Source organism: Heptranchias perlo, chromosome 17 (genome assembly GCF_035084215.1).
Source record: "Heptranchias perlo isolate sHepPer1 chromosome 17, sHepPer1.hap1, whole genome shotgun sequence".
NCBI classification, from domain to species: domain Eukaryota; kingdom Metazoa; phylum Chordata; class Chondrichthyes; order Hexanchiformes; family Hexanchidae; genus Heptranchias; species Heptranchias perlo.
Genome location: NC_090341.1, coordinates 12,710,748 through 12,730,727, shown reverse-complemented (window position 1 = coordinate 12,730,727; position 19,980 = coordinate 12,710,748). Strand labels below are relative to the sequence as shown.

Sequence of the window (19,980 nt, the reverse complement as noted above, 5' to 3'; positions counted from 1 at the left end):
TTCAAAGGTCCACTGTTATTACTATTTTAGTCATGGGGAGAAGGGAAGCTTCTGACTATCAGCAAAACAAGGACAAATCTCTATTCCCACTGTACTGCAGCCTCCAGACAGACATCTGACAGGAACAGGAGTGGATGATCTGTACCTCAACTCCATTTACCTGCCCTAGCTCCATATCCCTTGATACCCTTACCTAACAAAAATCTATCCTTTTCAGTCTTGAAAGCTCCCATTGTCCTAGCATTCACAGCCTTTTGGGGGACAGAGTTCCATATTTCCACTATCCTTTGTGTGAAGAAGTGCTTCCTGATTTCCCTCCTAAATGGCCTAGCTCTAATTTTAAGATTATGTCCACTCATTCTTGATTCCCCCATCAGAGGAAATTGTTCTTCTGTATCTACCCTATCGAATACTTTTAACATTTTAAACACCCCGATCAGATCAACCCTCAATCTTCTATACTCAAGGGAATATAAACTACCTTTATGCAACCTGTCCTCAAAATTAAACTTCTAAGCCCCAGTATCATGTGGAGATTTCTCCCCAAACACTCAGCTAAAACAGAAGTGGATCAAACTGCTCCCATCAACTTTCAAAATGATATTGGTTCATTGGAGAGTTTTCAGAGAAGAGTGACAAGAATGATTCTTCAGGTTCCATGTCATGAAGGGAGACTCACAGATCTGAACCTGTTTTTATTGGAGGGAAAGAAGATTGGGATGAGACAAGATGCGATCCAGGTGTTAAATGCTGAAAAGAATGGATAATGTAGATGCATGTGAGTTATTTCATTTGGACTGCGAGTGCAGAACTGGAGGATATAAATGAGAAGAAAAATTACACGGTGCAGGCAAGACTTGAGATTAGAAGGAACATTTCCCCCATGGGATACACACCATCCCTTTATGGAGAAAATTAGTTAATGTATTCTCCACTCTGTGGTGTTTGTTATTTTGTTCAGTTGGTAACTAGCTATAAAAGACTGCAGAGCTTCAAAATGTGTGGTGTGCGTTCATCGGCCGTCTTATTCACTTTCATTCATACAAACATCTCCAGGTCAAAAGGAAGCAGTCAGGACAATTAACTACGGATACAAAGTCACACCAATATTGACACGCACTCATAATACTGCCCTTGAGTAAACCGCAATGAAATGCACAAGAGTGACACAAGTTAATTCCATGTTAGATTATCCCTTCCCCCTGTATGAACCACTCTGCCTCTGCTCAATAATTTACCAATCCGTGGACAGCACACACATAATCTAATAGGCTGTGCCACCGCTAAGTCCTAGTTTCCTCATTTCTGAAGCAGTACATGAAATACAGTTTGAATCCAATAAATTTTAAGCATCAGGATCTGATTCCAACAACTTGGACTTTCCAGTGTACAGTGCTGTAATCTGCTTTTTACGTTTGTCCAGATAAAATTTAATAAAGATTGCACATTGGTCATTCTTGATTTATTTTTTATTTGATCCAGGCGCATTCTTTATGTTTTAAGCCCTGATTGAAGATCATGGTTGCATTAGGAGCTGATCTCAGGTGTGTAAATCAAATAATACTTATCCATGTTCCTCCTGAGTATCATTGAGAAACATGAGTAACAATTAATACAACAATGGGAACATCATTTGCTTCCAAATTCCCCTACAAGTTACACACCATCCTGACTTGGACATGTATTGTCGTTCCTTCATCAAAATCAAGGAGTTCCCTACCTAACACCGTTGTGGGAGCACAATCTCCACAAGGATTGCAAGATCCACCATCACCTTTTCAGTGGAACTAGGGTGGGCAATAAATGCGGCCTTAATAGTGTCGCCCACATCCCAAGATCACTTTTTTTTTTGAAACAAGACCTGTGCACCCTCTTAACAATTTTCTCTGAAAACACTTTCCAGCTTTAACAATTCATCATCTCTGTTAACATTCAGTGTTGCACTGGCTTAATAACCCTCTTTCCTGTGATTTGCCTGTAGGCTGGAATTAATGTCACTGGTTTAATTTCGAAAAAGAAGAAAAGAATCACGAAACTCAAACAGAAACTGAAAAAACAGGAGAAGCGGGAGAAGAAAAAAGCCAAGAAAGAGCAAAAGGTAGAAATGTCCCACATCAGCTAGGACAAACTTCCTCAGAACAGCTTCTCATTTTTTTATATACTGTTTTATTACTTCCTTTACAGCGCTTTGTTCATAAACACTCATGAAAAACATAACTGTTTTTACTGTCATGTTCTTCACAAGTAGCCAGGCCCAGAAATGCTTTGTGATTGCCTTCCCCCCCAAAATAGGACACCTTGGTTGGGAATGTGCCCTTCCATGGATCTCGTCCAATCCTGTTCTCTAAGCAGTTACTAGAATTACCATAGAATCTTATGGCATAGAAAGAGGCCATTTGGCCCATCGTGGCTATACCGGCTCTTTGAAAGAGCTATCCAATTAGTCCCGTTCTTTCCCCATAGTGATCTAGGATAGCTACTATCTGCCCCCACCTCAAAGGACTTTGCCTCTTTCTCATCCAATGGGGTTCTACCTGCGACAGACTTGAGGGCAAAACTTGTTTCCGATTGTAAGAATCTCATAGATTTTTTTTTTAATTAAAATTTATAGCATGCCATTATTATAACAAGTTTAAAAGTGTCTGGTTTCTAGCAGAGCTGGCTGTGTTCCTTTATAAGGGGAAGGTGGGGAATACACAAAGCAGACTGCAGCTTTCAAAAAGGAAATCATTCATCCTGTTTATGAGGATTGCTTAACTAGATTGCCTAAAAAGCAAGAACAAACTAGCCAGTAATGATACATAACCAGAAAATGCTGGAAACACTCAGCAAGTCAGGCAGCATCTGTGGAGATGACCTGAAACGTTAACTCTGTTTCTTTCTCCACAGATGCTGCCTGACTTGCTGAGTGTTTCCAGCATTTTCTGGTTTTATTTCATATTTCCAGCATCTGCAGTATTTTGCTTTTGATTCAGTAATGAAACACCATGGATGAATAAAAAAAAAGGGCAAAATTAAAACTAAAGAAAAAGGCATTTACTAAGTACATAGACAACAAAAGAGAGAATGACAAAAGGGAATACAAAAAGGTTAGGAAAGAAGTTTTAAAAAAACAATTAGGAAGGCAAAAAGAAAGTACAAAATTAAATTATCAAGGAATATAAAAAGAAATAGTTAAGTATTCTACAGACACATAAATAAAAGAAAAATCAGGATAGGGATAAACTCACAGGTAATGACAGAGAAATGGCAGAAATATTAAATAATTACTTTGCTTCAGTATTTACCAGGGAGACTAACATGGTGGGCATTTCATTCGAAGAAGGGATCAAAAAAGATTTAAGATAGGAAGTGGCGGAGATAATCAAACTTAGAAAGGATAAGATCCCTGGTCCAGATGGATTGCATCCTCGCATATTAAAAGATGTTAGGGGAGAGATAGCAGAGGCACTATTACATAAAAATTAATTAAAAAAGGGAATAATGCCAGAGGACTGGCAGACAGCTAATGTGATTCCTATATTTAAAAAGGGAGATAGAACAAGTCCAGGGAACTATCGACCAACTAGCTTAACTTTGGTGGTAGGAAAGATAATGGAATCCTCACTCAAAGATGTAATAGAAAAACATCTAGAAACCGAAAATACAATAAAGAATAGTCAGCACGGATTTCAAAAGGGAAGGTCATGCTTGACCAACCTTAGTGAATTCTTTGAAGAACTAACAGAAAGGGTAGACAAGGGTAATGTAGTAGATGTAATATATTTGGATTTTCAAAAGGCCTTCGATAAGGTACCGCATGGTAAACTCATGACTAAGGTCAGAGCGTGTGGAGTCAGGGGACAAGTAGCAGAATGGATAACAAGCTGGTTACAAACCAGAAAACAGAGAGTAGGGGTTAAAGGTAGTTACTCAGACTGGCAAAAGGTGGGAAGTGGTGTTCCACAAGGATCGGTGCTGGGGCCACTGTTGGTCACCATTTACACAAACGAATTGGACTAGGGAATCAGAAATACAATTTCAAAATTTGCAGATGACACCAAATTGGGTATAGTTAATACTAAGGAGGACTGCGATAATATACAGGAAGACATTAATAAACTTGCAGAATGGGCGTGTAATTGGCAAATTAATTAATTTCAATATGTGTGAGTTATTACATTTCGGTAGGAAGAATAAGGGGGCCACATACTGCTTGGATAATAAGAGTCTAAATGGGATAGAGGAGCAGAGGGATCTGGGGGTACAGATACACAAATCACTAAAGTAGTGATGCAGGTGAATATGGCCATAAAAAAGCAAACCAAACACTGGGGTTCAATTCTAGAGGGATAGAATTGAAAAGCAGAGATGTTATGCTAAACTTATATAGAACCTTCGTTAGACCACACTTGGAGTACTGTGAACAGTTCTGGTCTCCATATTATAAAAAGGATATAGAGGCACTGGAGAAGGTGTCAACAAGTTTTACCAGGATGATACCTGAGCTGAGAGGTTAAACCTATCAGGAAAGATTGAACAGGCTGGCGCTCTTTTCTCTAGAAAAGAGAAGACTGAGAACATAAGAAATAGGAGCAGGAGTAGGCCATATGGCCTCTTGAGCCTGCTCCGCCATTCAATAAGATCATGGCTGATTTTATATCTCAACTCCACTTCCCTGCCCTATCCCATATCCCTTGATTCCCTTAGTATCCAAATATCCATTGATCTCAGTCTTGAATATACTCAATGACTGAGAGTCCACAGCGCCCTGGGGTAGAAAATTCCAGAGAGAAAATTCCAACCCTCTGAGTGAAGACATTTTTCCTCATCTCCATCCTAAATGGCCGACCCCTTATCTTGAGACTATGACCTCTAGTTCTAGACTCTCCAGCCAGGGGAAACAACCTCTCAGCATCTATGAAAGGGTTTGATAGAGTAGACGTAGAGAAGATGTTTCCACTTACGGGGGAGACCAGAACTAGGGGCCATAAATATAAGATAGTCACTAATAAATCCAACAGGGAATTCAGGAGAAACTTCTTTACCCAGAGAGTGGTTAGAATGTGGAACTCGCTACCACAAGGAGTAGTTGAGGCGACTAGCATAGATGCATTTAAGGGGAAGCTAGATAAACACTTGAGAGAGAAAGAAATAAAAGGATATGCTGTTGGGTTAGATGACGTAGGGAGGGAGGAGGCTTGTGTGGAGCATAAACACTGGCATGGACCTCTTGGGCCAAATGGCCTGTTTCTGTGCTGTATATTCTATGTAAGTATTACTAATTCTATGTAAGTATTACTAATTCTATGTAAGTATTAGTAGAGACAAAGTCCACCCAGGTAATAGAAGTAATTAATATTAATCCCCAGATTGTTACCATCCTACACTTACAGCCTATAAATATTCCAATTACCCATTAGGAGATCTTGCAAGAAAATCCCTCATGGTTTTACTTTGTCCTGAAGGCATTGAATTGCTTGTCATGATTCTGAAATGTAATTTTCATTGACCGTTTTGATTAATAGTGAAGGTACATTTTTATTTCCCTTTGGTATTGGATTGACATCAAAAGGGAACAATTGTGTGCCCATATTATTTAGTCCTTGGTTTACTGTACTGTTACATGGGCAAAGGATAATGAAAGATTCTCTGAGTTGTCCTTCTCACATAAAAGCTGTTCCTCACAGCCATGTGATCGAAGTTATGGCTCTTACTGCAGATTTGGTACTTTTGTAGTTTTGAAACAAATATTGTAACTTAAGGTAAGTATTGTAATCTAGCTAAACCCACTGTGCTTGATCTTGTTTTTGTTTAATATTATTTAATGAACTTGATTGATAGTTTTCAGCATTTGTCATATGGATCGTCATTGTGGTGTTTTCCTATAGTGTGCTATTCTGGTTCATCCGTGCACAAGGGAACTTTTCAGTGAAAGCTTGCCTACGGAAGTTGGCTTCTGCTTTGGGTGCAAGTAAAAAGTGTTGGGGAGTAACCCAAATCATAACAGTAGCTCTGTTCCACTTTTTTTTCCTAGATTGGTCCTGCTGTGATAAGTGGTCATACATGGAAGAATCACAAGTGCAAATCCACATCCTACTGTTCAGTTACAGTATTTGCATAGTGGTGCTCTGCATCAGAAGACTCTCTGCTTTCAAATTTTATATATAGTGCTCAATATCAAAGCAATGTTCTAAAAGTACCTGCTACCTCAACTAATATTTTCAGTACAATAGGGAATACAATGAAGTGACCTTTCTGTTGACATTAATAATTTTAAAAATACTTTGATGATTCTGTTGAATGAAGCCAGATAGTGTAGTTTCTTTTTAAAGTTTTAAAAGATTGCAACCGAAGGGATTAAAGGCATATGTGCTAATCACTAGGCAGAAAAGGTCTGTGTTTGTCCTGTACATGGACCCAAAGAAATGGGTGAGGTGGATATGCTGAAGCACCTTTACTCCTTCCTATCTCTTTATGTTATTATGACTGGAATATTCACTGTACTGTAAGATGTTGCATGTTTTAACAATGTTTTTTAAATACAAAAAATTAATCTCTCTAGAAACTAAAAGACTTAGAATCAGGAACAGATGGCCTAGCCACCATCAGCGAGAGTATCGGTAATGACGACTTTGTCAACTTAGAAATGGATTCGGGCCTTGACCCATCGTCCAAAGTCAGCAAGAAGCCTGAGGAGCAAAGTCTAGAGTCTCTTGGGCTTCAAAAACCAGATGTTCATTCCCTTATACTCGACTTTAGTCCTGTCAACTTTGTGGATAGCGTCTGCATCAAGATTTTGAGAAACGTAAGAATGCCAAACAAGTCTTGACTTCATTCTACTTATTTATCAATCTTTTACTTTTATTGTTATTTTTGTGTTCATCAAAATAAGAGGTATTGGAAGAAGAAATAGTATGCTCTTCCACTTTTGGCACCCAATCTCTTCATCAAGCACTCATGTCAAGTGTAGCAAGATAAATATAGACTGGATTTTCTACCTATAGAGAACCTAGCTCTACAGGATTGCTCCCTTTATTTTGCCTCAATAATGTGCTCTATCCTCGTCTCATAACAGCATACCCTACTGTACCACTGTGACACTTAATTTCCTGCACCAACCATCTTTGGCACTGCTATTATTAAGGCCAGTCATGGTACTATGAAACTAAACCCACTAGGAATTGGGTTGAGATGGCACAAACTCAGTTCTCTTAGGGTCCTTACAGCTGACAGACAGAGGAAACTTCCATCTCATCAGTCTGGGCTAGATTTAAACCCAAGTCCCTAAAGTGAAAGGGTCTAATCCACAGTACCATTCACTCCCCGTCAGAGTTTAAATCATGTTGAAAGGCAGCCCCAATTCAAGATGTGGCATTCTAATAAGCTGCGCTATGGAGTGTTTGTCTGCCTGGCACGCTGTCCGTCTTGGCCACACATCAGGCAAGAGGTACTGAAAGGACACCAGGTGATTTTCCACGGGTAGGCCGGTAGATCGTACACAGGAAACATTAGACTCCCATGCAGTTGATCTAGGTTCAAATCACAGTTTTGACCTACACTGCTCCACATTTATTGCATGCTTCTTTGTCAGATTACTTGATAGACCATCTGGTGAACTGGTGAACTGCATGATGTGGTGGACTAGAACCCTGGCTTGTCACATTTGGGTTTTTCTCCAACACCCAAGAATAATAATGTGTGGACAATAATCAGAGGCTTCACAGCACAGAGCAGGTTTCTGGTATTGCTCCAACTTCTGATTTTGAAAACAGGTTGAAATAAAATTAAAAATTCCTCCACCTTCAAGAAAAATTAAAGTTGTAGCAAGTCAAGATGCAGGATCTGCTCTCACGTGATCAATTTCTATTTTTTCTTGGATTTTGAGGAAGACCAACATCATATAATTAAGGGCAGATTTTGCTGTGAGCGGCGAATGAACAGTACCAGCCGTTCGTTAGACTTGCTCACTTGCCCATAGACTTTCTGTGGGGTTTTACACAGCGAGTTGCCACCAACGGGACAGCCAAATGGCACGGCGCCCTCAACAGGGCATCTGGGACCTGTGTGAACAGGGCAAGCAACTGTGTATCTGCTTAGCCAATCAGTTCGAAGAATCGTTAATGAGCAGCGCAAGGACTGAACCAGGAAGTGTAAGTTAGAATAGTGAATTTAATGTCAAATCAGGTACAGTAAGCGAAATAAAGAGAGGGAAAGAAAGATTGGATTAAGAGACAGAGATAAAAGAGACAGAAAGAAAAAGTAAGAAAAAAAAATGTATTTAAATTTTTTTATATATGTCCAACAATAATTAAAAGCTGAAGGAATGAGAGTCCACACTTGTAAAAGTTCATTTTCAGTGCCAGAGAAATTGTTTGACAGTAATTAAGACTTATGAGGCCAATAAAATGGTACTTACACTGGAATGGACAAGCCCTAACTTGTTTTGGCGAGTTTAGTCCGTATCTATGAGGTAAGTGCAGGAACTTCACGTCATTCAGTATATTTGAACGGTGACTCAGCTGGTGAGATGCCATTTTCGTACAGCTTTTGGAGGAGCAGGGCATCTCGGACAGCAACTTTCAGATTTCCACATTTAACTGCGCATGTGCGGTTGCCGGAAGTTACTGTCCGATTTGCGCATGAATAACGGTGAGTGGTTAGCCCAGATAGGGTGGTACAACTCCTTCGAACAACAAAGTGCTTGGTGGCAACACGTAGATTCATGTCATGATTGCCTAGAGACCGAGTTACCAACCTCACCTGTACTGGTATGGGAGACAACATGAAACTCCCAATAGAGGAAATGAGCACAACAGGGTGAAACCAGGCAAGGGTATGAAAATAACTTTTAAAAAGAGCCCTCAGAAAAATAAATTCTTAAGTAAAATACTTTGGTAAGCGTGCATGACTTCTGACTGCTATGTTTTTAAGTGGGATGGGATATACAAGTCTGATTATTTCTTTCTTTTGGGTGCAAGGGTTTTCAACTTGCGAGGCAGAAATTGTTGATAAAACTGAGACCCCACCTTTTGATTAAAGGACTTTCTATTTAATGCAAAAATATTTTTGCCCCTTCGTAATAAACAAAAAAACTTAACTCAATGTTTTCATATTCCAGATTTTCCGAGATTATAGAGACGTTGAGGTTGACGTGTATCTGTCAGGTTGTCACTGTAAGTATAAGATGGACCATTTCAAATGGGATGTGCTTGTTTGTATAACATGATGTTGCAGCCCCGTTGCTGTGTGATTTACTGCGAGAAGTGTCCAGATAAACGTGACGACTGCTAATAAATCACCCTCCATTCTACCCACAAAGCTACTTTGTAAAGGTGGAAGAAGACTTGCTAGCTTAGCTGGTAAATACCATACCGAATGTAGTAAACAAGACAAAGAGTCCAGGAATGTCCTAGGTTCAATCAGAGCTGAGTTTGTTGATCTCAGCCAGGCAGCACTAGAGGGGCTACAATTATTATGGTTTGTAGAAGTTTGCCCATATATTGGCCCATGGGCTGAAATCCTGGCAGTTACGTCGGGATCACACCCGCCGATGGCCTCCGGCATCCAACCCCCACCAGATTTTGCGGGGTCTATGGGAGGGAACCTAATTAACACAGGCTGGTAGTGACCGGTTGTGCCACTACAAGTCCAAATCTGTGCCATGCTGCTGGAAGATCTGACATTTGGCTGCCATTGGGTGGGGATGCCCAGACTCCTAGAATCATAGAAAGGTTACAGCATGGAAGGAGGCCATTCAGCCCATCGAGTCCACGCTGGCTTTATGCAAGGGCTATCCAGCCAGTCCCACTCCCCCGCCCTTTCCCCATAGCCCTGCAAATTTTTTCCTTTCAAGTACTTATCCAGTTCCCTTTTGTAAGCCATGATTGAATCTGCCTCCACCACCCCCTCGGGCAGTGCATTCCAGATCCTAACCACTCGCGGTATAAAAATGTTTTTCCTCATGTCACCTTTGGTTCTTTTGCCAATCACCTTAAATCTGTGTCCTCTGGTCCTTGACCCTTCTGCCAATGGGAACAGTTTCTCTCTATCTACTCTGTCTAGACTCTCCTGAGTCTCCCCTCAGCTGTGCGTAGGGGGCCGATCCAGAGTTTCTCTTGCGACTTCTGAGGGTTGGTAAGCCTCACCTCTGTCAGTATATTGACCTCCTGTCCTTCTGGGCCGGGGAAGCATGAACTCTCAATATAGAGAGCCCCCCCCCACCCCTGGGTCCAACCCCATGGCATTATTGGCCTTGTAAGCGGCAGGCCAAAATTCCACCCCTTACAAGGCCAGTTGCTAGGTCCCAGAGTCAGTGGGGACCCGGCATGTCCGGCTCCATGCCTGTTTCCAGGACGGATTCCTGCTGGAGTTACAGTAGGAATTTAGGGTCATTATACACACACATAGAATCATTCCAGATCAACAGCTGGTCTTAACTGAATTTTGCTTCTTTCAGGGGCTATTGTTCAGCAGTTTGAACAAGGAGAATTCTTTGGGAAAAACATCAGCAAATCCCAGCTTTTTACCACTGTGCACGATGCTGTTATGTACTGCATTATGAAAAACAATCCAGCTACTGATCAGGCACTCTACATGGTTTGTAGCCTTCACTTTATTTCCTATCGCTAAGTAATTTTAAGCTTTTATCCATAAGGGGTCCTTTTACCAGGATTAAAATATGTCTTTGCTGGATACCCTTGTGTAAAATTCACAAACCTCAGGCAGGTCTTGCAATTAGAAGGAACCTTTTTTTTTTCACTACCCCTTCCCCACAGAGTACTGGACAGATTCCCCAGCTAAAGTTGTGTGTTGTGGTGTGGATTAACTCCTTCAGAAAGAATGGGATGAAGTTTTAGTTAGGAATACACTCAGGGTTATAAGATTATGTACGGGCGGAGATGACGTAATGTTGTATGGAATAATGGTCCATGAGCTGCTGGCACCATTGAAATGTCATCCATTTGTGGTGGGGGGGGGGAGGAGGAGGAGTGGCCATGGATAAACAATGTAAAATGTAAGTTTGGAGAGGAACAATCCAATCACCAGTCCAGTGTGCAGTAGGGTTAACATCAGTCGAGTAAATTATATGTAAATGGTGGGGTAACTTAGGAGGTGTTTGAGAAAATTTAGTGGCGTGATATCACTAATTACTTAATGTGAACACTTACCCTCTCAATTCTTACTGTTCCTCCGTGAAACAAGGAAATTGGGCAGAGAATTCACTTGGAACAGATAATGACCCTTGTAATTCTTCATTTTCAACACCGTTCACACAAGAGGAGAGTGAAAAGTGGTTGACAATAGGAAAAGTGCTCTCAAATAGACAAGTACTAATGTGGTGTCCCCCGCACCACCACTGTGACTTGATCTTGCCCCAAAGACACTGGGGTAACTTTTCATTTTCACTGCATGGATGGCAGTCTGGTGGAACGGATTGTCCATCCATTAGAGGACCCGTTCGATTTTTAGTCCATTGAAGCCAAAGGAATGAAAATCCAGCACTTCCTATAACGGGCAGGTGATCCACACCGCCAGATTACTATCCACCTAGTGAAATTGAAAATATACCCCACTAAGATTGTATTTCCATTACAATTATAGTGTCGGTGCAAAGTGATTTCACTCATCTAAGCAATATCTCCAACAGAATGTGTTATGACTGTGACGTCTGGTCACTTGGGCATACTGTAGAGTGAACTCCTGATCTCTGTCATTCCATCATGAGACAGGTGCTGAGCCAAGGCCAGACATTGTCCAAAGGAAGTGACAATTTAAGGGAGGGTCACCATGATGTCAGCTTAGTTTGGTTCAGTTGGTAGCAGACAGTTATGGATTCACGTCCCACTTCAGTGCATAATCTTGGCTGACATTTCAGCATAATACTGAGGCAGTGCTGCACTGTTGGAAGTACTGTCTTTTGGATGAATTGTTTAAGTGAGGCTCCATCTGCCTGTTCCAGTGGTTCAAGTGAATGTTAAAGATCCCAAGGCACTATCCATAGGAACACAGGAACAGGAGAAGGCCATTCAGCCCCTTGAGCAAAGAAGAGCATGGGGCTTTTCAGTGGTCAGGCCAACCAACACCAAATTAGCTGGTCATTCTGTTGTTTGTGGGAACTTGCTATTTCCAAATTGTAGGTTGTGTTTGCCTGCATAACAACAATGACTGTACTTCAAAAGCAATTTATTGGTTGTCAAGCACAATGGGATGGCCTAAGAACACGATAAATCGTTGTATGAATGCAAGCCCTTCCTTTTCCTTGCATTTTTTCTTTCTCTTTTTCTTTCTTTCACCGTCGTGTACTTCCTGGCAGTTGGTTAGACAGGGATCTGGCAGCCACCTGGGAACAGGTTTTCCTGCCTGCTCTCTTGGCCAGGGATGGTAAGTGGTGCAGACAAATTGAAGAAAGAGGAAGGAAGGAAGGAAAATGTTTTATAAAACGTGTTAAATTGCCTGTAAAATGCAAACGGCTTACAGTGTATCCAGCTCCCGAGATTGTGCTGTAACAGTCTGATTCCTTGTTCACAGAATGGAACCCCTGCCCTGCCCTCCTCAGAGGATCAAGAGCCAGAGTCCACCCCGACCGGTGTAAGAAACTTTCTTTACAGAATGTTTTATATGCTGCTTAATGTAAATTAGACCGAATTATCTACTGAAAACACAGTGCAAATCATTCTGCATCACCAGATTTGGTAGAGATTCTTGGCTAGCTCTGCAGGGTTCTTCATGGATGCTAAAAAAAAAAATCTCCTATTTAAACATAACGCCCCAGATTTTCCACTTCAGAGCTCCTGGCGCACATTGTGAATGAATATCAGAAAGCTTCAAACTCCCTGCCCATGACAGTTGGAAAGTGATGGGATGCAGTGTGCGGATTCTCCTGATATCCGGGCCAAGGGATTTAGTCCAAAATGATCCAACAGACAAGAAAAGAAAACCCAGTGCATTTCCGCTAGCGTCTTTGATCATCCAAATTGTCTGTATGCAAGCAGGAATATTCAAATTGCAAAGCAGAAAATACTGGCAACGCAACATCTTTAACCGAGAAGAACAGTGTGTGGGCCAGCTTCAGATTTAGTTGAAGTGCAGTGAATGAACTACAGTGTGCAGAGTTTTAGTTACTTGTCACATTAATGTATAGTAATCACCAGGCTCAGGAATGGTCTGTCAGCCCAGTGCCAAAGATTCAGGACAAATATGACACTTGTATAGCCCACCTTTAATGTAGGGAAATACTCTCTAAGGGTTAGTGGAGAAATGTCACAGCTACTTTATAAAGGGACGGGGAACTGCACAATGAGCAGGGGTTAAAAAGGAGGTGAGCAACGGTGCGATGCAATGATGTGCGGGGATTTGGGAAGAGGGCGGTGTTGGGCAAGGCATATTGTCTGAAGGCTCTGCCACGATGGTGGAGCAGAGAGAATGGACGGTGCATATTTAGGCCCGAGTTGGCGGGATATTGAGAAATACACCTAGGGTTGACAACCCTCCAGCATCGTCTTGGAATCTCCAGGAATTGAAGATTAATCTCCAGTACACTGCTGCAAGCAACCCAGGAGAAAAATCAATGGGGCACTAAACAAAATTATGTTTTCTTTTCATTGTCTTTGGAAAACTTTCATTTATTAGTTATAAAAATTTATAGATGGGGGATAAAAAGACTATTTCGCCAACGGTCAAGATTAATCCAATTGGGTAACAAAGTGTCTGTTCCCTTTCCAATTGGACTGGGAACGCAGTGCGCCTGGAGGATGGACCAACGGAGGGAGTGTGGAGGTGGGGCAGTTCGAGTCGGGAGGTCATGAGGTCAGGAATACACCCAAACAGAGTTGGCAACCCTAAATACACCACCGCATCACATAACCCCCACGCCCATGGAGATTAAAAGAAAAAAATTATAAATGCTGGAAATCTGAATTAAAATCAGAAAAGGGATGAAATACACAGCAGGCCATCAGCATCTGAAAGGGGAAGTCAGGGATTTGGGTGAAGATCCTTCAACACGGATAAACTAGTGCTCCCTTCCTCAACTGTGGGGCCATTTTGGGAACTTCACTGGAGGGAAGGAGAGTTATCAGCACCCCGTACAAATCCAAGAGCTCCTGGGAGTGGGCATTCTGCTTACTTTCCCACTCACAATTGCGTCTATTTGCTTTTGGGAAGGATTGAACATACTTGATTACATCTGAGATTATTTTCCCTCAATAAGATTCTTGTACTGTTCGGTGTGTGCAATACTGCCATCTACTGATAGCTTTGATAAAAGCATTGGTTAGTCGAGCAATCACCTGATCTTGATATCAGAATTAATGCTCAAATAAAAAGTTCAGGTCCATAGCCATCTTGAAACGGTTTTGGGGCAGAATTAAAGCCACTGAAACTCTCATCAAATGCCTTTGTCACCTCCAGACTTCACTATTCCAATGTTCTCCTGGCCAATCTCCCATCCTCCACCCTCCGTAAACTTCAGCCCTTCCAAAGCTCTGTTGCCCGTACCCTATCCCACAACAACTTCCGTTCACCCATGACCCCTGTTCTCGCTGACCCATATTGGCTCCCTGTCCCTCAATACCTCTAATTTAAATTGCTTCATGGTCCCGTCCCTCCATATTTCTCTTATCTCCTCCAGCCCTACAACACCACCCCTCCCACTACCCCCCCCCCCCCCCCACCATTGTACTCACCATTTTTCAGACACCAACCTCATGTGTATTCCCCCTTCCCTTCACCCCACCATTGGCAGCTGTGCCTTCAGCCACCCTAAGTCCAACTCTCCGGAATTCCCTCCCCACCTCCTCTCCAATTCCCTTTCCTCCTTAAAACCCATCTCTTTGACGAAGATTTTGGTCACTGCTCCTAATATCTCCCTTTTTGGTTCGCCTTTTGTTTTCCTTACTCTTCTGTTTAATACCTTAGAACATTTTTCCTCTGTTGGGGGGGTTGTTGTCATTGTTGTCATTATAATTATTATTATTATAAGCAGAAGGTGGCAGTCAGTGCAAATTAGAAAGGAGATCCAGGTATTAAAAGAACAAATGGAAATTAAAAATAGCAGAACTATTTTCTTCTTTTTCTTCCTTATAGGCGGTGAACACCAAGTTTTAATACTTGAAGATTGGTACTGGAATATAAAATAATTTCGGAGGAAAACGTCAAAATCTGGAGAAGACAGAAGATTTTGCTTCTCTCGGTGTGTTTAAAAAAAATGCCATCTCAAAATAACACATTTTAACCTCTTCAGTGTTCTGCAATAAAGAAAAATGAGACGAGACATGAAGGGAACTGTGATAATCATTCTCAACATGAATATTACCTCCTTCCAATACTGTGTGAAAAGCTATGAGGTATGGTGCTTTCACCCACTCCACCTCTGGGACTCGGGCAGTCCAGGCCAAGAGGATAACGGTCTCGTCACTCTGCTTCTCTGCTTTTCCTTCATTCTTCTATCTACCGCTCAATTTCTTTTTCTTTCTAGACCTTTCTCCTGATTAAAATTAATTTGAATAATCCCCTCTTAGGCACAGCCTGAAAGTATTTTCTCTCTCTAGCTCTGTTTAATCTTCGTCAATATCTTTCTCGGTCTAGCGCCCCCATCCCCCACCAAAGCCCAGGATATACAATGGCAACGATGTGTCATTGGGCGATGCGTTCTGGAGGGGGCAATCTGAAACCAGAATGGTTTGGGAAGGTCATGCTAGCCAGTGTGTTTGGAATAAGTATAAGAAAACATAGGAGCCTGCTGTAAAAGAAACAGAACCATCTTCCCAGGCCGGGTGCTTTTCTGAGGTTAGGCTTCAGAAACTTTCTCAGACCAAAGAAGGGAAGCTCTGCACTCTGTCTGACCTGAGACACTATCATTGGAGAATGGTCCTACCAGCTCTTTTAACAGGCCAGTAAACGGAGGAGATGACTAGTATCAGATTGGTGATCTGATCACCATGGGCATCACCCCATGTTAATGGTAAGTTGACAACAAAATGGTAAATGTTTTATTGTAAAAGCTGACAGATAAATCCACCGATTTTTCCCAGCAGCCAATGTGCTAACACTTTTTTGGGTAGCCAGGAAATGAACACTATGGTCCCTTGTATTTGATGACCATTAATACCACATAAAAGCACAGATTGTTTTTTAAAGCATGCAGTGCAAACCCATTGTCATAATAGTCATAAGAAAGAGAATAACAGTCCTGTTTTCTTTGTATTTTGTATAGCCCTGAGAAATGCGCTTAGCCCTTTCATTTCTGTGAGAGTTTTTAAAATGTGCTACAAAAAATGTACATATCTAAATTAACTAATCCCCCTTCAATTTCTTAAAATTCAACATATATAATTACTTGGTAAGTTTAATTATAAATGTACAATATCGATTTTATGTCAATTAATCAAATTTGATGATTAGAAATGTATGGCACATGATTGTTTTCTCTTTGACAACCTATTGCAAAATATAAAAAGATGTACAAAATTTGAGAACAGTACTTAACTGATACATTCTTTAAATAAACCTTTTTATTGTAATTGTGTTATATTTTTGATTTTGGTGTAAAACCGCTGCTACCTTCAGATCAAGCCTAATAGAGTTGGAGTTTCGTGATCAGGATTCTCTTTTAAAAATTAAACTGTTCAAAAGAATGACTTAATCGTGTGTTCAATTCACATCAATTTTTTTAAACTATTATTGTTTATGCAGTCAGTGCTCATGAGACCATCGCCAAGGTCACCGAGACTGATAGTGACGCAGTCAATGATTCCACCCACCCCCCCACCCCGCCGTGCCCTTGCCATATCCCAGTTATTTCAATGACCTCGTCATTTCATATGTGCTTAAATGTCGTCCTCAGACTGACAGACTCGGCAAGTTGTTCTGGGTAACTTTCAGTGAAAGAGCTGTCAGCACTCACCATTTTAACAAAAGGTATTCAATGTCAAAAACAAAGAGGAGACAGAAAAAAACAAAGGAAGAGGGGACTAAACCAAATGATGTCAAAGTTAATGATAATTCTTATACTTCCTCTGCAAGATTATTCATAATTTTTTCAAAACGGATTTTAAATGAAGTGATGTTTAAGTAGAAGCCACTACATCAGGTGTGTCCAAGCCTTTTGTCTTTGTGGGTCACTCAAGTGTACACCATGGAGCCTCATGATCCACATATAGGGGTCAATTTTGCAATGGTGGCCGGTTGGCAGCAGGGGGGGGGGTGAAGGTGCGCGTGGCAAACCCGCATGAACAAAACTTACCGTTTCCGACTCAATCGCATAATGATCGCTGACGATTAACGTCCTCTCCGGGTTTTGCGCCCGGCAGCCAGCCGTCAGGAGCTGCAATGCTGGGTGGGGAGGGGGCGGAGAGAAAGGATGAGAGCGAGACATCATCCGGCACTGGAATGGAAGATCAGGGGGCGGGGGGAGAGGGGAAGATTTGGGGGGAGAGGGGAAGATTGGGGGGGGGGGGAGAGTGGGAGATTTGGGGGGGAGAGTGGGAGATTGGGGGGGGAAGAGGGGAAGATCCGGGGGGGGAAGAGGGGAAGATTTGGGGGGAAGAGGGGAAGATTTGGGGGGGGAAGAGGGGAAGATTTGGGGGGGAGAGTGGGAGATTTGGGGGGGAGAGTGGGAGATTGGGGGGGGAAGAGGGGAAGATCCAGGGGGGGAAGAGGGGAAGATTTGGGGGGAAGAGGGGAAGATTTGGGGGGGGAAGAGGGGAAGATTTGGGGGGGAGAGTGGGAGATTGTGGGGGGGGAGACTGTGAGATCGGGGGGGAGACTGTGAGATCGGGGGGGGGAGAGTGGAAGATCGAGGGGAGAGTGGAAGATCGAGGGGGAAGATCAGAGGGAGAGGGGAAGATCGGGGAGTGAAGAGGGGGACATCGGGAGGGTGAAGAAGGAGACATCGGAGGGGGGGGGGGAAGAGGGAGACATCGGACATCGGAGCAGGGTGCAAAGGTAGGTTAATTTTGTGTTTTAACTTCCTTCTGTGGTTTTTTATTTAATTTATTTGGTTTCTTTTTCCCTGATCCGGAATCAGAAGTGATGGGCAAGCTGCCCAGGTAAGTTAAAAATCATTACAATCACTTAATCTGTCACAAGTAAAGTGCGTTAAGTACCTCAATGAGGTACATTTGGCTCTTTATCTGTCATTTCTGGTTGCCTGCGCGCACACAGCTGGGTCCCTGGGAAACTCGGAAGTCGGCGGGTTGGAGCCGGCTTCCAAGCGGGATTTCCTCGATTTTCGGAGCCCCCCCAGCCCCCAACGCACCCGTAATTGCCCCCTAAAATTGAGCCCATGAAGTTTCCCATTAATCTGCAGCTATCTCAAGCTGCCAATACCATCAGATCTTGGTGTTCAGCTTTAAGATTTATCCACCAATGAGGGAGCAGCACTTGTAGAACAGACCTCCAAACTCCAGACCTGCAAAATTAAAACAGAAGAAATCACAACAGTAAGAAATACAAGTGTAAATAGAAAGTGAACTATTGGAGCTTTGTGGGCCAAACAGATGGAGCTTATGAGCCTCATGTTGTCTATGAGCCACAGTTTGTATACTCCAGGGCTATAGGGTTATCATTGGGATAAAGCAGCCAGGCCTGTAAAGTTACCATTGGCAACTGAGATCAGTAACCACCTCTCCTCCCGTGCCTGGACAATTACCTCTGGTGTGCCTCAGCACTCCATCCTTGACCTCCTCCTAATCATCATCTACAGGCTATCCCTCAGTGACATCATCTACAAGCATGGGGTCAGTTTCCACATTTACGACAATGACACCCAGCTCTACCTTTCTGTCACCATCATTAATTCCATGGTTATTGCTAAACTAAAAGCTGCCAGCCAGAAATTAAATCCTGGATAAACAAAATGATAAATTTCCTACAGCTGGAAGTTGATAAGACTGAAGCTATTTTCTTTGGCTGTTGCCTGTGCTTCTGTGTCTTTGACTCCGTCAATCTCCCTGGTTGTTTGCTCAGGCTGAGGTAGTGGGGTGCAACCTAACTATTCTGTTCAATTCTGAGCTGAGCTTTAAGTCTCACATCTGGTGCACCTCCAAGACCAAGACTATGGAATAGATTAGCAGTATGTACAGCAGGTCATGAACCAGGTTCAAACTGTGCTCAACAAAGCACATAATGAGATAAAAACAGAAAATGCTGGTAAACACTCAGCAGACCTGTGGAAAGAGAAACAAAGTTAACGTTTCAGGTCGATGACCTTTCATCAGAACTGGAAGATGTTAGAGATTAACAGCCTTTAAGCAAGTGCGGAGCCAGTGAAAACAGGGGCGGGGCAGGAAAAGAACAAAAAGGAGAGGCCTGTGATAGAGTGGAGGGCAGGAGTGATTAAATGACAAAAGTGACGATGGTGCAAGGCAAAATGAAGTGTTGGCATAGAAACAAAAGATGGGTCCCGTGGGGTGTAAATAGTTACATCATAATAGCAGAAGAGGAGCAAAGCATGGACAATCTGGCAAAGATAAGAAAGCTCCCGTGGACCTGGCAGGTAGACCCCGGGGGTGCGGACCACCCTGCTGGCTGTGTGCCAATTGGGCACCCCCCACTCCAAGCACCAGCCTCCACCTCCTCCACTCCTAGTGGCTCCGGTGCAGCCATCCTCCATTACCAGCACCTGCTGGCCGAGAGAAAATGGGAGCGGTGGTGAAGATCTAAAGTTGTCAAGCTCAACGTTAAGGCTGTAAAGTGCCTAGTAGAAAGATGAGGTGCTGTTCCTCAAGGTTGTGTGGCACTTCATTGGAACAGTGTAGGACGCCAAGGACAGAGAGGCCAGAGTGGGAGTGGGATGGAGAATTAAAGTGGCAAGCGACCGGATGCTGAGGGTCACATTTGCAGACTGAATGGTGGTGTTCACCAAAGCAATCACCCAATCTGCGTTTGGTCTCTAGAGGAGTCCAGTTTGTGAGCAGCAAATACAGTGTACTAAATTGGAAGAAGTACAAGTAAATCACTATTTCACTCGAAAGGAGTGTTTAGGGCTCTGGACGGTGG

General features: G+C 42.6%; 1 protein-coding gene across 3 annotated transcripts in view; it reads left to right on the top strand.

Moving 5' to 3' along the window:
* The window catches only part of LOC137334065 (solute carrier family 26 member 6), a 117,645-nt gene extending 101,026 nt beyond the window's left edge, over positions 1-16,619 (top strand). For all 3 annotated transcript variants that reach the window (XM_067998518.1, XM_067998517.1, XM_067998519.1), the window contains exons 16-21: positions 1,982-2,098; positions 6,545-6,787; positions 9,101-9,155; positions 10,439-10,578; positions 12,511-12,570; positions 15,067-16,619. In XM_067998518.1, coding sequence (XP_067854619.1) covers positions 1,982-2,098; positions 6,545-6,787; positions 9,101-9,155; positions 10,439-10,578; positions 12,511-12,570; positions 15,067-15,087 — 636 coding nt within the window. In that variant the 3' untranslated portion in view covers positions 15,088-16,619. The remainder of the gene's footprint in view (positions 1-1,981; positions 2,099-6,544; positions 6,788-9,100; positions 9,156-10,438; positions 10,579-12,510; positions 12,571-15,066) is intronic.
* Positions 16,620-19,980: the final 3,361 nt, after the last annotated feature.